This window comes from Parambassis ranga, chromosome 3, assembly GCF_900634625.1.
Source record: "Parambassis ranga chromosome 3, fParRan2.1, whole genome shotgun sequence".
In the NCBI taxonomy this organism is placed as follows: domain Eukaryota; kingdom Metazoa; phylum Chordata; class Actinopteri; family Ambassidae; genus Parambassis; species Parambassis ranga.
Genome location: NC_041024.1, coordinates 25374173 through 25389964, shown reverse-complemented (window position 1 = coordinate 25389964; position 15792 = coordinate 25374173). Strand labels below are relative to the sequence as shown.

At 39.3% G+C, this 15792-nt stretch overlaps 1 protein-coding gene across 3 annotated transcripts in view; it reads right to left on the bottom strand.

Moving 5' to 3' along the window:
• adamtsl3 (ADAMTS-like 3) overlaps window positions 1–15792 on the bottom strand; it is a 155166-nt gene that overhangs the window by 23702 nt on the left and 115672 nt on the right. For all 3 annotated transcript variants that reach the window (XM_028402649.1, XM_028402648.1, XM_028402651.1), the window contains exons 10-19: window positions 14358–14469; window positions 14109–14247; window positions 13206–13256; window positions 9648–9858; window positions 9397–9544; window positions 7924–8008; window positions 4308–4603; window positions 4098–4227; window positions 1003–1213; window positions 747–926 (exon numbers count right to left, since the gene is read on the bottom strand). In XM_028402649.1, the coding sequence (XP_028258450.1) occupies window positions 747–926; window positions 1003–1213; window positions 4098–4227; window positions 4308–4603; window positions 7924–8008; window positions 9397–9544; window positions 9648–9858; window positions 13206–13256; window positions 14109–14247; window positions 14358–14469 (1563 nt within the window). The remainder of the gene's footprint in view (window positions 1–746; window positions 927–1002; window positions 1214–4097; window positions 4228–4307; window positions 4604–7923; window positions 8009–9396; window positions 9545–9647; window positions 9859–13205; window positions 13257–14108; window positions 14248–14357; window positions 14470–15792) is intronic.

Genomic DNA, 15792 nt, shown 5'->3' with positions numbered 1-15792 from the left:
TGGACTGACGATATATATAGAAATCCATTATAATATAATCACTGTTTCATCTTGTGTCATGTTTGCTCTGTACTGCATCATGTTTGTATCATGTTTGCTTCTCTCTCTCTCTCTCTCTCTCTCTCTCTCTCTCCTTCATCCTCTCTGTCCTGTCTCCCTCTTCTTCTCCTCCTCTACCCGTCCGACTAGCAGCAGGACTGGTTCCCCCTTAAGTTGACGGGTCCTGCTCGAGGTTTCTTCCTCTTAAAGGGAGTTTTTCCTTGCCACAGTGCTCTTAGGGTTCGGGTTCTGGGTCTCATGCTCTGAGTTTCTGTTTTGAGACAATTTCTGATTGTAAAATGCTCTATATAAATAAAATTGAATTGAATTGAAATTCCCACATTACAGAAGTAAGTACAGTGTACTTACAAAAAAGGACAAACACACAGAGCAGACAGGTGCAACTAATTTGGGGAAAGCTGCCAATCAAACAGAAGGGACAATCATGGGCATAAGGTTAAGAGAGTAAAAAGATTTAATGTCACTGTCCAAAATCAATCCATTGTCCACTACTGATGGTTCACACCTGTGTGATTTCCTGTCTCACACTGATGTGATTTACCTGTGTCTCTCTCTCTGGGCACCTGCAACCCTCAGTCTTTATCAGTTCATTGTAGCATTTGTCTCACATTCTAGCAGTTTCTTTTTGTCAATATGTTGTTATGACAAGCTTTTTGTCTATGTATCTGTCTATTTCTGGTCCTCACCTTGCCCCACTCTCCTCCTGCCATATAGGGCAGACAATCAACGTAGCCACAGCCTCTGTCAGCAGTTGGCTTAACTCCATTGCAAGTCCAATCATCCAGCCTCCTATAGGCCCCTGTGGAGAGGAGTTGCTTACAGTAGACCTTCCGGACCTGGACACCGCGACCACAGGACTGGGAGCACTAGGAAGAAGGAAGCAGAAGAAGATGTCAAGTCTACAAAGAGATTCTGTTTCCAATCGTGGGAACATATCCACACCTGCTCCCATGGTTCGGTCTCCCAGCCAGGCGGACAATCCACCTGGTTGCAGGGCTGCAGGATGGCAGGTTTGAAGTCTCTACACTGGTCTTCCGAAATAGTTAGAATATTCTGCTGGTCAATAGACAGCAGACGCATACAGAACACACTCCTGGTCTGTATTCCAACTCCACAGGATGCAGAGCAGCTGGTCCATGCAGTCACCTCCCATCTGCAGACACAGATGAAACATGTAAGACACATAAGATGCAAGCTCTGTCTAAGTAACTGTGGAAAAGCATATTATCTTTGTGGCCCAGGTGCTTCTTGTCTATTAGAAGAATGTGTTCATCTGATGCTTAACCATTTGTAGAAGGAGTTGGAGTTGTATCTGGCATTGATAACTGATTATAAATGTAATGTTATTTTTTTCCACCTAACCAATTAAATGTTATGCCTACACTAAAGAGACTGAAATGGATCTAATGTCACTTGCTATATGTGATTGTGCCTCCACTCCTGACCTTGGAGAAGTAAGACAACAAGTGGAAAGAAATACTACAGCAAAGGACCTTCAGCATAACAAAATTAAACACAAAAGTCACATATCTCACAACTGTGTTGTTGTCAGGTTGTGCTGACAACAACCTGGAGCTGAATGCCCAGAAGACAGTGGAGATGACAGTAGACTTTCGGAAAGTGCCAGCTCCATCACCCCCCCTCACCCTGACAGACACCTCCATCTCCACAGTGGACTCTTTCCGCTTCCTGGGTACCACCATCACCCAGGACCTCAAGTGGGAGCTCACCGTCAGCTCCCTCATCAAAAAGGCCCAGCAGAGGATGTACTTCCTGCGGCAGCTGAGGAAACTCAAGGTGCCAGCCAGGATGATGGTTCAGTTCTACACGGCCATCATTGAGTCCATCCTCACCTCCTCCATCACAGTGTGGTACGCTGGGGCCACTGCCAGGGACAGGCACAGACTGCAGCGTGTTGTGCGCTCTGCTGAGAAGGTGATCGGCTGCAGCCTGCCATCTATCGAGGACCTGTACGTCTCCAGGACTCTGAGGCGTGCAGGTCGGATCACAGCTGACCCTTCTCACCCTGGACACGGACTCTTTGAGCCACTCCCCTCAGGCAGGAGGTTACGGTCCATTCGGACCAGAACCTCACGCCACAAGAACAGCTTCTTCCCCTCTGCTGTTGGACTGTTAAACTGTAATTAATGCACTGCTCTGCACTGTCTTCAGAAGGTCACTTTAGTATAGTCACTGCACAATGACGACTATTTGCACTGTTTACTCCATCTTGCACTACTTGCACACGAGTACCACCTCACCGATCCATGTGGTACCTGTTACATCATTACATTACACTGTTCCATTCGATCATATAAGGGTCTATGTTTACCATTTCATCTGCACAGTATTTTATGTTCTGTTCATTGTATGTCTGTTACGCCATGTCTGTCATGTAAATTTAGCCTTACTTTAGTTTATTTACTTAATTTTATCTTAGTTTTTATCTTATTGCATGTTAATTGTTATATGTTCTTTGTATGCACCAATCACTAAGGCAAATTCCTAGTAATGTGAACCCCCTTCACTTACATGGCAATAAACATGATTCTGATTCTGATTCTGATTCTGAACATGTATGTGAAAATACACTGCTTAAAAAAATAAAGGGAACACTTAAAGAACACAATGAATCGGTTTCAGCTGCTGTTGGTGGAAATGAGAGGCAGTTATTAAGACAGCCCTATAAAGGAGAGGTTCTGCAGGTGCTGACCACAGACCATTTCTCTGCTCTCATCCTTTCTGCCTGATGTTTGATCACATTATTTTGTCAGTGCTTTCACTGTAGCATGAGGCGATGGGTCAGTGTGGGGAGGCTTTTCTTTGGAGGGCAACACAGACCTCCATGTGCTAGCTAAAGCTACCCTGACTGCCATTAGGTACCAGGATGAGATTTTATGTGGCTCAAGTGTATCAGCAGTTCCTGCATGAGGAAGGGCAATTGATTGATTGAGTTGACTGATGCTTTAATCCAGGTCTGGGAGGAGATCCCTCAGGACAACATCCACTGCCTCATCAGGAACATGCCCAGGCATTGTAGGGAGGTCATACAGGCACGTGGAGGCCACACACACTACTGAGCCTCATTGTGACTTGTCTCGAGGAACTTCCACTCAAGTTGGATCAGCCTGTAATGTGATTTTCCACTTTTATTTTTCCAAATCCAGACCTCCATGGGTTAATAATTTTGAATTATATTAATCACTTTTATATTATTTTGTTCTCAACGTATATGTAATGAATGAAGATGTTCAACTGGAACATTTCATTCATTAATATCTAGGATGTGTATTTTAGTGTTACCTTTATTGTTTTGAGCAGTGTATATTACGGACTAGTAATTGTGGTGCTCAATTGGAAGATTGGTTCATGTCTTTTTCCATCAATGTGGCATTCAGAACAGACTGAGTACACATTTTATTTATATAGTTTGGCTAGGCCAAAATGACAGATATGAAAGCCCTCAGAAGGGCTATATTTCCTTATATTTCCTACTTGTAAAGTTGCTTCTGTGGCAGTGTTTGGCCAGTGATCACATATGAACTTTTGAACTTTTCATTTTTGTGTTTACAGCATAGACTGTATAAAGACAGACGTCACAATAGTTCTTCAAAAGCGAGAGTGAAACAGGTTTCCTGTTGTGTGAAACTAAAATTCGTCCCGAAATTGATTTTCCCTTTTATAAGATATTTTGGCCTTGCTTTTGTACAATTAGAAGAGGTGGATGGTCTAGAAATAACAAAGAAATAACAGCTACCTGTCTACCAGTCCATGTCTTAGGATTAAATACATCCTGCCCTTCACCAGTTCTGGATATATATAATTATCTTGGTATTTACATTATTCTTCCTCTCTTTCCTCGTGTGTTGGTGCTGTGAAACCTCAGCAGAACCTAAACAGCTGTAGCCACTACTACAATCGACGCTCCTGTCATACTGACTCTCCTAGCACCAACAACATAGAGCCTCTGTTGTGATTTTGGCCCCTGCCTTGATTGGCCCGGCTTGTAGTCCAGCTTTTGGCCTGCACTCTCTTACCTTGGAGGGCATGGCTCAGGGTTACAGATGCGGATCATTGTGGATGGTCTGCTGGATGCATCACAAAGAGAATCCTCCACCTCCTCACCTCGCTGCCTGTTAACACACCTCACAACTGCTCTCTGTTTTCCTGAGCAAAGACAAAATCCTGGTGTGCATACACAGCATTTCAAAACAGCCAAAATCCAACATCGAGTTGATAATGCTTACCAGCAGCACATGTGGCTGAGCAGGCAGTGAAGCCCCTATAGTCCCAGCTGTAAAGCTCCTCTCCCTGGATGTATGAAGCTCCATGTTCTTGAAGGCTTGAGGTGATTCCTGTAAATTTGGTACATGGACCCTGGTTACAGGACCTCTCCAGCTGAGGTTTATCTTCACTGCACTCCTCCTCTGGTAGGTCCACCTCTGCCTTTGTAAATGAGAGCAGAACCTGACATTTCACATCCCGACTTTGCCTGCCAGGTCCACAGGTGGTGCTGCAGGGCGACCAAGGCCCAGGTACAAACCTAGAAATGATAATGCAGAAACTGTGTTTGAGGATTATTCAGCTGAACACACTGGTCATCAGGAAAACATAAAAAGAGGATGATACTTCCAGGCTTTTGAAATGAATATATACAGTGGAGATGTGATACTTGCTTGAAATTTTTTTTATGTTTGTTAATCGTCTGTTTTAATTTAAACCATGATCTTTACCTAAAACTAATCAATCACTTTTAATGACTTACCCTTAAAGTTAAATCTGCTATATTGACCGGGTCACGATACGTCCCGTACTTTGCTGTGAAATATGCTCTCACAAGTTACTGTCAGTGTAACAGTTGTCAGTTTCTGTCACTACATGCAAGCAAGCAAGTTTTTTTTTTTTTGACAGAAATATCTTTAAAGACCTGTATTCACAGACAAGTATATCTTCTGTGTAGAGATAGGAATCCCTGTTCCTGAATATCATTTGTGGGAAGTGCATTGAAATGTTAAAATGTGCCTTTGTTGACTTTACAGGCAGCGAGAACAACATTTATCTCCTTTTTTCAGATGACATGACAATGTGATCGCTGCACCACCTTACTGACACTAAAGCACAGATAGAAACTGCTGACTGACAGATGTAAGTATTATCAACCAAATAATTATGATTTCATTTCAATTCAACCAGTTTAGAGCTACTAGTCATACATAATGAGGGTAGTGAAGTGACTCAGAAGCAATTGCATCTGGCTGGCTTGGACTGAAGTACAGGCTTTAAACACATTTGTGTTTAAAGTAAAACAAACACGTGCCCTAAAATTACTGAGACAACAGAAAACAACTGTAGTTTTCTTTAGGTAAGTTCAGTTAGAGGCTGCACTCAACAGTCATGTTCACATGGTCTCATCTGTTCATAGGACATTGTTCCAAAAGTGTTTGTTCAGATGCAGTTTTTTAAACCTCAGCTGTGCTCTTTAAACAGAAGAGTCTTTCTTCCAAACAAAGTTGTTCAGTCTTTTTCTGATAATGGCTTTATAAGTCTTTCCAGATTGATCAGCAGCACCTGCTGCAGCTCATACAATTAAATCCTATGGAAGAGATTTTTTTTTCTTTTTGGCTTAATTTTTACAAAATAAAATAAAGTTATACGTTCAGTTTTTTTGTTGTCTGTCTGAAGTTATTTGCCTAACAATAAGACCAACTATGACCAGATGATATTTGTGTTTTTACACACACAGGATACTAACTTTATAACATGACTGTATTAAACCACTGATTTCTGAGATTCTTCTTGATAAGAATTGCACATTGTAGATTCATCGTAGAAATATAGCATTTACCATTTTATACTAACATTGTTATGTAAATACAGTTAACACTTGTTTCATGTAGTGTATAAGATATTATACATTTAAAAATACCTCTATTTGGCATGTGTGGGTTTAAGATTATAAACCCCGATAAATAAATACATAAATACATATTGTAAGTTAGAATATATGGCCTTTTATCTGTCTAAGAATGGTGTGATCAACAAACAAGCTAGAGGTCAAAAAAATGTTAAAATCATGTGAAAATTCTTTTTGGTTCCGTCTGTAAAATATGTTGCATAACTTTACCACCAAACAGGGCAGTCATTTCTCAGGGATATCTCTTGGCTGTTTGATCTTCCAGTTTCATTCACAAACAGCTTGTTTTGGCTGTTTGATCTTCCAGTTTCATTCATTTCATTTATTCATTTCAGTAGATGTGTGTGCAAAGTATCTGTAATATGTATGTATCGGATCATCTATATACAGTTGCATCACTATGGCCTTTACCAGCAAAACCTCATATCCACACTAGCCATGCAAACACACTTGAAACCAGATCCAGTGAGAAATAATTACTCCTAATTCAGGAAAGGAGTACATTAAGTTAATCCCTCTGCCAAAATACTTAAATTAAACTCACTTTAGGTCAAACCAACAGACCCCAATCACTGCTGCATGTCCACTAATGTTTCCCTTTAAATTAATTGACAGTAATCCCAAGCAAAACAGCTTGTTTTGGCTGTTTGATCTTCCAGTTTCATTCATTTCATTTATTCATTTCAGTAGATGTGTGTGCAAAGTATCTGTAATATGTGTATGAGACGTTTTTCAAGATTTTAATGAGCATATGTGTCTGTGGCCAGTGTCTCAGGCGTGCGTGTGATCTCTGAAAGATGATGGATCCCAGAGAGGCTATCAGAGTGAAGCAGGCCCAGAGCAGCAGGTGATAATCACATGCTTATCATCAGCAGTGGTAGGAGAGGAAACAAAGCCAGACAGATTCACACAGTCTCTGGATAAGCTAGCTGTGTGAATGTGAATGTGTGGTTGTACAGTTATATATGAGTATAACAAGTGAGTATTCTGTGTGGGGTGTGCTGTGGGATTTTTTACATGTAAAATATGTGCTGTGGCTCAAAAAGTCCAGTGTTGGGAATCACTGGACAGCACTGTCAATAACCATCAACTGCAAAAATAATCTGGGAACCAGTCGTTTAATGCTAACCTTTTAGTCTGATTATTAAAAAAAGAAGGTCAGAAGGACATACTGTAGAAGATATCGCTTCCATTTGTTTCTAGAGTCTGATTGTGTGATTGTTGTGAATGTGTTGTAGTAACACTTTGGCTGTAAATATAGGGTAAGAAATGAATAAAACCACTGCTTTTATTGTCATTGCATTATGTGTGTGTATCTGTTATTGTCATTATCTGGGTCTGAAGGGGTTGAATTTGCTATGAAGACCTGGCAGCTGCACATTTATTATCCAGCCTACTATCCTTCTTCTATTAACCCGCTTATCCCGCTATCCAGCCTACTACTATTGGTTACTTAATAATAAACAGTAGTTTGCCTGAGTAGATTTGTTTTAGCACAGGGGTGGGTCATCAAGAATGCAAAGGGGTTCTAATTTTTTCTCGTTATTTTTTTCTGTGTCTCACCTCTTCTCAAAAAGCATTCAGTAATGTTTTCTTTTTTCATTCTTAATTATTAACAGAGAAAACACAGTGTCAACTGTGTGTTGATATTATGGTGAAAAACAAGTGTTCTGACTAGTTGACAGTTAATAATGAGTAATGAGCAATTAGAAGAGACTCCATAAACATTTTTGCAGAAGAGAAATATTAATATTAATATTACATGACTTTTCATATAGTCACGTGCACGTCAGCGTGTGTTTTTAACAGTCCCAAATTCTCAATGCAACAATAGCCGGTAGGCCCTTGCTTGGCTGCTTTTTTTGTGGTGTTGTTCCAAATTGCTCTGAGACCTGTACTTACTGGCATTATGTGTGTGTGTGTGTGTGTGTGTGCATGAATATACTCACGTGGGGTTCTCTGTAGCATTGTAGTGTTCCTCCAGTTCATGGGCTTGTTTTAACCACGGGAGTTTGGCTTCTACAGGCAGGGATTCTGGCAGAGACACAGATAGTTATACTACAAGCTCTTCTGCTTGAAGCCCAAGTCAAACTGCTATCTGAATGATGTGTCTCATTCTGGTTTTGATCATATACAGGATATGACTTTACAAGGACCATGAGTAACATGAATGTTCATGATCACAACACTATCTAGGTTTCGGATCATCTATATACAGTTGCATCACTATGGCCTTTACCAGCAAAACCTCATATCCACACTAGCCATGCAAACACACTTGAAACCAGATCCAGTGAGAAATAATTACTCCTAATTCAGGAAAGGAGTACATTAAGTTAATCCCTCTGCCAAAATACTTAAATTAAACTCACTTTAGGTCAAACCAACAGACCCCAATCACTGCTGCATGTCCACTAATGTTTCCCTTTAAATTAATTGACAGTAATCCCAAGCAAAACAGCTTGTTTTGTCTGTGATTTTTGTCTAGACTAGCATGAAGTCATGAAGTGTGTGTGTAAGAAAGGGAGCAAAGAACAGGATGTAAGGTTACACAGAGCTTGGATGAAAACAACTACAACGCATGATTCAAAGATGGACATTATTTGGATGTTAAAATAAATGCCTAACATGACCATGCCTAATATTACTTTTCATTATTTCCAACATCAAAGGAAGCATAGCAGGGCTGCAAGAAAGTAGAGAGGAAAACACTGCTCCCAAAAAAGTTTGTGAAAGCTAGAGATCCACTGAGAAATATTTTGTAGACAGGTGAGACCAGAATAGAATTTGTTTGGCTTGAATGAGAAGCTTAACGTTGAGAGAAAGAATGACACTGCATTCTAGTTCATGAACCTATCCCATCTGTTAAACAGGGTGGTGGTGGTATCATGGTTTGGGCTTGTTTTGCTGCATCTGAACTGACTCGTCAGTTGATGGAACAATGGATTCTTAATTATACCAGTGAATTCAACAAGGAAGGTCATGACAACAACCACAAAACAAAACTTTACAAAAGAATGGTTAAAGGAGAGCAACATTATTAATGAAGTGGTCAGGTCAAAGTTCTGACATTATTCCAAATAAAATGTCAAAACCAGCAGTTCATGTGAGGAAACCAGCCAACATTTCTGAAGAGCAGTTAAACTTCTAGATGTTTGTGTTGCTGCACAAGATTGTACTGAAAGCAAAGGTTCACATTTGTTGCAACTTGCATAAAATTGAAGCACAGTAAAATATGATTGTTTCATTTATTTGATTGGTTTCTCTTATTCTTCTTTCAGGACTTATGTGAAAATCAGCTGACGCTTTAGGTCATATAAATATTAGAAATTACAAAGGGTTCACAGCCAATCATCACTGTGTGTGTTGCAGACTCTGTGTCTGATGTGTGTGAGACTGTGCTGTGATTGTTAGTGTGGTACCTCTGGACTTGTGGCAGGCCACAGGGACGAGACAGTCTTCCTTAATGTGAGGTTTGAGTGATGCTTCACAGCCTCCGATGTGCTGCCCTCGATGGTCGATGCACAGAACCACACGGTACCGCAGACCACGGCCACATGTCACTGTACACTGTGATAGGATGGCAACACACACATATATCAATCCAAGTGGTGCTTAGGTTGTTATTTTTGACTAAAATAAGAAACAGAACATATTTTTCCCAGACACTGACCTGAGACCACTCCATGGCCACCCACTGTGGGCATGAGAAGGTGTTGCAGATCTGTCGTGTGACAGGTCGAGGGGAGTGGGTGCACTTCCAGTCTTCCACCTGAGAGAACTGGCCGTGGGTGTCCTCCTCCACACACTGCACACTACGATCCTGCCAGCCGCCACCTTCACCACAGGAAACCGAGCACTGGGTCCAGGGGCCCTGCTCCCATCTGCACACAAACAGGAGCCACCCTTTTCATTTTTATTCAATCTATTTCAACTTTGATTGCGTTTATTGCTAGGGACACAACAGACACTTCATTTTACAGTGTCCATACCACAGTACATCTAAACTAAATCAGGAGATGTTACACTGTAGATTGTAACATCATGAGATAGATGTGGACATTAAGGCACATGTCATACAGTACAGTACAGTCTGAAGCTTTTACACACATACAGTTAGACACATTTATTCACCCTATGGAAATGTCATTCTTTTACAAATATTTCCCACATCCTGTTTAATAGAGGAAAGAAATTTCAGCTAGTTTTCAAACAAACTAGTTGTATTTACCTTGTACACAGATGCTAAATTATTCAAAGCTTTAAATTAACAAGGTCAAAATGATGTCCCCCTCTGATGCTTATAGTCAATGGTGTATCCTTTGTATTTGATACCAGCCTGGAATCAAACACACACAAGTTTGACTCTTGTCTCCTGAGGAATCCATTCCAGGGGGCTAGAGGATCGCAACCAAAGTGTCCCTGTGGGAGCTTTGTTCAAACAGGCACATGGGCACTGATCAGTGGTGATAATTGTCTTGTAATGGTTGCCCTGATGTAACATTCCCATCAGAGTTACAATGAATGCTATGTAGGAATACATGCAGTTTATTTGAAGTCATGATGCATGTGTGGTTGTGTTCTAGAGGCTCTAAGGATAAAATATTTGCACATGTTGATTTAGTCATTAAATCCTATTTAGCAATATATCAAATATTTTGAAATGCCAGTATTACTAGGTCAGAATATGCCTTCATTCGTAATTTACTTTCATTCTTTCGTTTTTTCAGGAAATGGTGCTGTAGTGGCCTGGCCCCCCAAATTCAAAGTCTGAGGGAATAGATCTAATCTAAAGAAATTTCTACAAGGAGCAAATTGAAGAATGCAACAGCAAAGCTGAAAAACACAACTGCTTTGGCCAAGGCTCACACCAACTCCATACTACAACTTTCAATCTTTGTTGAGGCGTGCAGAGTGATGCAACATCATTTCTATGAAAAGCATCATGAGCTTATCTGACTCACTTACACAGCTAATATCTCTTTAGGTTGTAGATTAGGGAGCTATCCGTAATAACAAACAGACCTTTCTGATTGCACAAAGAGTGCTACAACATTTACTAGACCATATTATAATTAAGGGTGTTCTTCACAATATGTTGTATTGTGATGTAGTCAGATAATAGCAGTGATTAGGCCTGTGACTTAATCAGGTAAAGAGGACTGATGCAAGGCAAACGTAATATAAATATGGTAAAAAAAGAAAGAAAAAACACGAACAAGGCTAAATAGATACTCAGTGTCATTATAACAGCATTTTATTCATATCTTTATAATAATACTATTCCCTCTTTTGAAAGTAGATTATTAGCAGCAGAGTAAAATGATGTGAAATAATAATAAATAATAAATACTACTTCAACCCAAAACAGGGTTTACCAACTACAAAGAAATGTTACAGACTCCAGGCTGTGTTGAATACTTATTTCTGATCGGTTGATCATGGCATCCTGAACATCCCACAACAGTGATATGGACACTGTTTTTGAAGGGAGATTACCCTAAAGTAACGGTGTAATGAGCAAGATGCTACCTATTTATTTGGTGCTTCAAATGTAGTGGGTGCAATCTTATAATCAACTGCAGGTAGCCAGTGCATTGATGAGAAGATGGACAGATATGTAATTTCTGGTATATTATAAATTACAGTGGTATTCTGGTGACTGTGTTCTGGATTAATTAAAGGGATTAAAAATATTTTTAGTTTAGAAAAAAAGGTAGTTCAGTGCAGTAGGCATGCTGAGTCAAGTGATTTTGTGAATATGAAGGACACATTATTGTATGATCCTAGCATGTTTGTGAGGTTGTGTTTCTCTCCAATCATATTCCAATCTAGGGATTTTTTGGCAAGCCATCTATAAGAGCAGATCAAAAGTGAAGGCATTTCCTTGAGGTTGTTAGGATCCTAACTAACGCATACCTTTTATGTGTGCATCATCTGCATAAAAGTAAAAACTGATGTGATTTTAGGTGTCGAGCAAAAGCAACACCAAGGTGCAGTGCAAACCAATATCTGCCCATCCCACTTATGCTCATCAACTGCTTTAAACAGGACAGGAGAATGGTGTGGTCAACCATTTCAACACCTTCTATTACTAAAACACTGCCAAAGGATTTCTTATGTCAGCAAGCCATTCATGATTTACTAATCCTTCAACTCTTTGTGTTCTCTGTAAGACTTTACATTTTTAGCATCTATTAGTTCATGACAACGTTTTGATTAATTCAAGACTCTGATTGTGAGTCACCAAACTCAAGAAATTGGGTAATTTTAAATTTTAGTTTCTTAAATAAACAATAAAATATTGAAATCTTTCTACAATTTTAATTGAACCTTCACTCATCATGCATCAAGCATTTAATTAGGTTAGCTTCTAAATTATAATAATATTAATTAGCCTCCAAAAAACTAAAAAATAAAACTTTTAAAAAGTACTCAGCAAAAAAATGAAGGAAATGATATATGCTCAGCCTTTTTTTCCACATTTATTGTATAATCTGTGCTCTAGTGCTCAACAGTAGAGGATCATGTCTGAACTGATGGGTTGTTACCATTCTTTCTCAGTGACAGAGTGAGTTGTCACCCCTGATCATACCCAATGAGACCACTGTGTCAGAAGCTGAAAATAGAACATCTACAGCACACAGCCAGCTACTTTTTTAGAGGAGGTGTTAACAACACTGTATGCAAAACCTCTTCTCAGTGGATTCATGAACGTCAGTGAGAAGACAAGGGAGGCCTGCTGACTGACGGGTAATGCTTTGCTGTTGCAGGCAGCTGCAATGGAATTTAGAGAAAAGATGTTTATGTTTTTGTTGGATGCTTTTTTGAATGTTTTTTTTCTCCTCAAAATGTTTGGAGAAATAGATTGGAGTGGGCATGTGTATTTTTATTGTTTTTTCCTGGGGAGAAGATGGGTAGTGAAAGTGTAAGGAGAGCAACAGTCCCAGAGGCATCATGAACCCCACCCACATGAGTTTTAGCCACCATTCGCCTCTATGCCTACAGATGATGTTCATCAGCTCCATGTGTCATCCTGGCCATCCTGCCAAAATGTGACCATCTGTTGTTATTTTGTCACTTGGTCTCATGTTTTTTTCTGTGATAAATTTACATAAGGTTTTATGCAGCAAGAGCTGTTTCTATAATTCCGGTCTTTCTGATTTAAACACATTATTTTGGACTCTAGCCAGTATTTTTATTGAAACTGCCCACTTCCTGTGTTACTCACCGAGGCAGAGGCTGGAAGTGATCGTATGGCATAACCTCTTTGAATCCATCACTGCAGGAAGAAAAAAAGACACAAAACACTGTAAGCAGCATATTAGACATAAATGCCATAAACATTAAGTGTTTATTGGCAAAGATACAAAATAAAAAGCTCTCACTGAGTCTCACAGATAACCTAGTCTTTCATAATAAATAAAAATTATTAAAAATAAAAATTACAGAATTTGAATTTCATTTTTAAATCAAAAGTATAAAATACACCCAAAAGATGTATATGTTTATTTATTTGACATAAAAAAACAAAACAAAAAGAAGACTTTTAACAATAATGTCTGATTATGGCTCCTGGATAACCATTTTAAGGGTAATGCTCTTTGTATTGACTAGGCATCTAACTTTTAGTCTTTAAATCACATTACCAACCTTTGCACTCTTAATAATAATTATTAATACTTATTCATAAACAGCATTTAATGGGTGTGATAGCTTGACCTAATAGCATAAGGCTCATAAACTGCTTCAATATGCAAAAATTGGAAAGTGATGATTTATTTTTCAGCTAATCTGGAACCTATTAGTAAGATTATCTGTAGAATTACACTCATACTGAACAGTCATTCTCTATCTTCCCATTACATTCCCACAAGTGGCTCCTTTGAGTTCATCCTGAGAGCATTGTAATGTATCTAATACAACATTTTGCACCACATTTTAGTGGTACTAATAACTTGCAATAGTTGTACAAAAAAATCCAGATTTTCTTCTCTTGAAGCAGGAGTTGATAAACCTAAATGGTTTAAATTAATATCTTTCTCAAACATTTGAGTTGAACTTGTAGGGGAAACGTTTGTATATCTGGTTCAGGGTCTGATTTGTTTAAAATGCAGTGTGGAGTTATCTTCACCTCTCTGGGCAAGGGTCCATGTTGCACTCTTTGAGCTTTGGCGTGGGTTTGGTGTTTTCAGGATAGCTGTTACAGTGGTGCTCGAGTACGGTCTGGTTGACGCGGATGTCTACGCACTCAGCTGAGTTCAGCTGATAGCCTAAGGAGAGGAAACCCAGCACACAATGTTCAGCTCTGCAGATACAGATGGAAGAGCTGATGAGCTAATACAGCATTTATGTCACTATTCAAACTGTAAGGAGGCCTTACCTCCTCCACAAGTGACCGAACAGGGAAAGAAGTCAGTCTCTCTCCACCGGTACCTGATTGGCTGGTAGAACAGAAACTGGACAACAGTGTCTTCAGGGCCTCCATATTTCATCTGAACAACATGTAAGGTGACAGCAGAACAGATAAGAGTGGTATACTGAAGAGTGAGGCGAAAAGAGAAAAGCTCAGGAAAACATCCAGCAAAAATTGAAGAGACACTCCGTGGATTTTGCCAGAGCAAATTTATGAGCCATCCATTGTAGTCTGAAGGCAGAAATGAAATGTTGTGTGGCTGTTTAATTCTGATTGTCCTTGCTTATATTTCTAAAACATGTAGGCCAAACAGTTCTAATGAAGTGGGACACCTCTGTTAAAGTAGTCTAGCAAATTTTGTAACTTTTTTTCAATAAATATCCATTTTCCCTTCCCATTGTTCATGGACAAGCATCACCCTAAAAATGATGGCAGAAGACTTAAAACTATCAGAGACCTTTCAATCTCCCTTTCAGCTTTCAGGTTAGAAAGCAAAAGAATTACAGCAGCATCTTTCAAAGGAAACTAAGCTGCCCCTCCTTTCCTTTTGATGATGTAATTGGCTTGTAAATCATGCATAACAGACTTTGCAGCTTTGGATGTGATTTAGCTTTGTGGACTGAGCTTTTTTCACAATCTGGTAACATGTGTTGACAATAACCACAATCACCATTAGATAATCCAAACATTTGACATCATTTTCAAGTATTATGTTTTCACAGAAATAAAAACTGTTTATGATAGTAAGAAAACATGAGAAACTTTTTTCTTAAATCTAATGAGATTTTTGATCACCTACACATCTGTACATGACAGACTGATAATGGATGTTTTAATATAACTAAATAAATAACTGGTATAACATAAGATAAAAATGTAGACAATCCATATCTTTTAGAATGGTAGCATATACCACAGATGTATTCTGTATCCTGATCATTTCTGGCATATAACGATAAATATGACTACCGTAATCAGTCAAGTTTGAAATGTACGGAGAGTATACTGACAGTGTCATGACCCTGTGTTCCTTTTTGGTTTTGTTCTCCTTGGTTTGGGTTTTTAGTTTAATCCGTTTTCAGTTATTGTTGTTTTCCTGTAGTTCTAGGGCTAGTGTTTTGTCCCTCTGGGTTTTTGTTTAGTTCTTGTATCTTGTTGTCCTTGTGGTGTTTGTCTTGCCTTGTCTTGTGCTTCCTGTTTTACCTTGATAGTCCTGTCCTCCTTGTGTTTTGTCTTGTGTTTTACTTCCTGTGATTTCCCGCCTTGTGTGATTACCTGCTCCTCCCTAATGTGTCTCACCTGTGCCTGTTTTTGATCTTGCTCTGCCTTGTTTGCTGCCTAGTTTTTTAACCTTGCTTTGCTGAGCCAGGTTATTGTCTCCACGCCAAGTGTGATTTTTAGT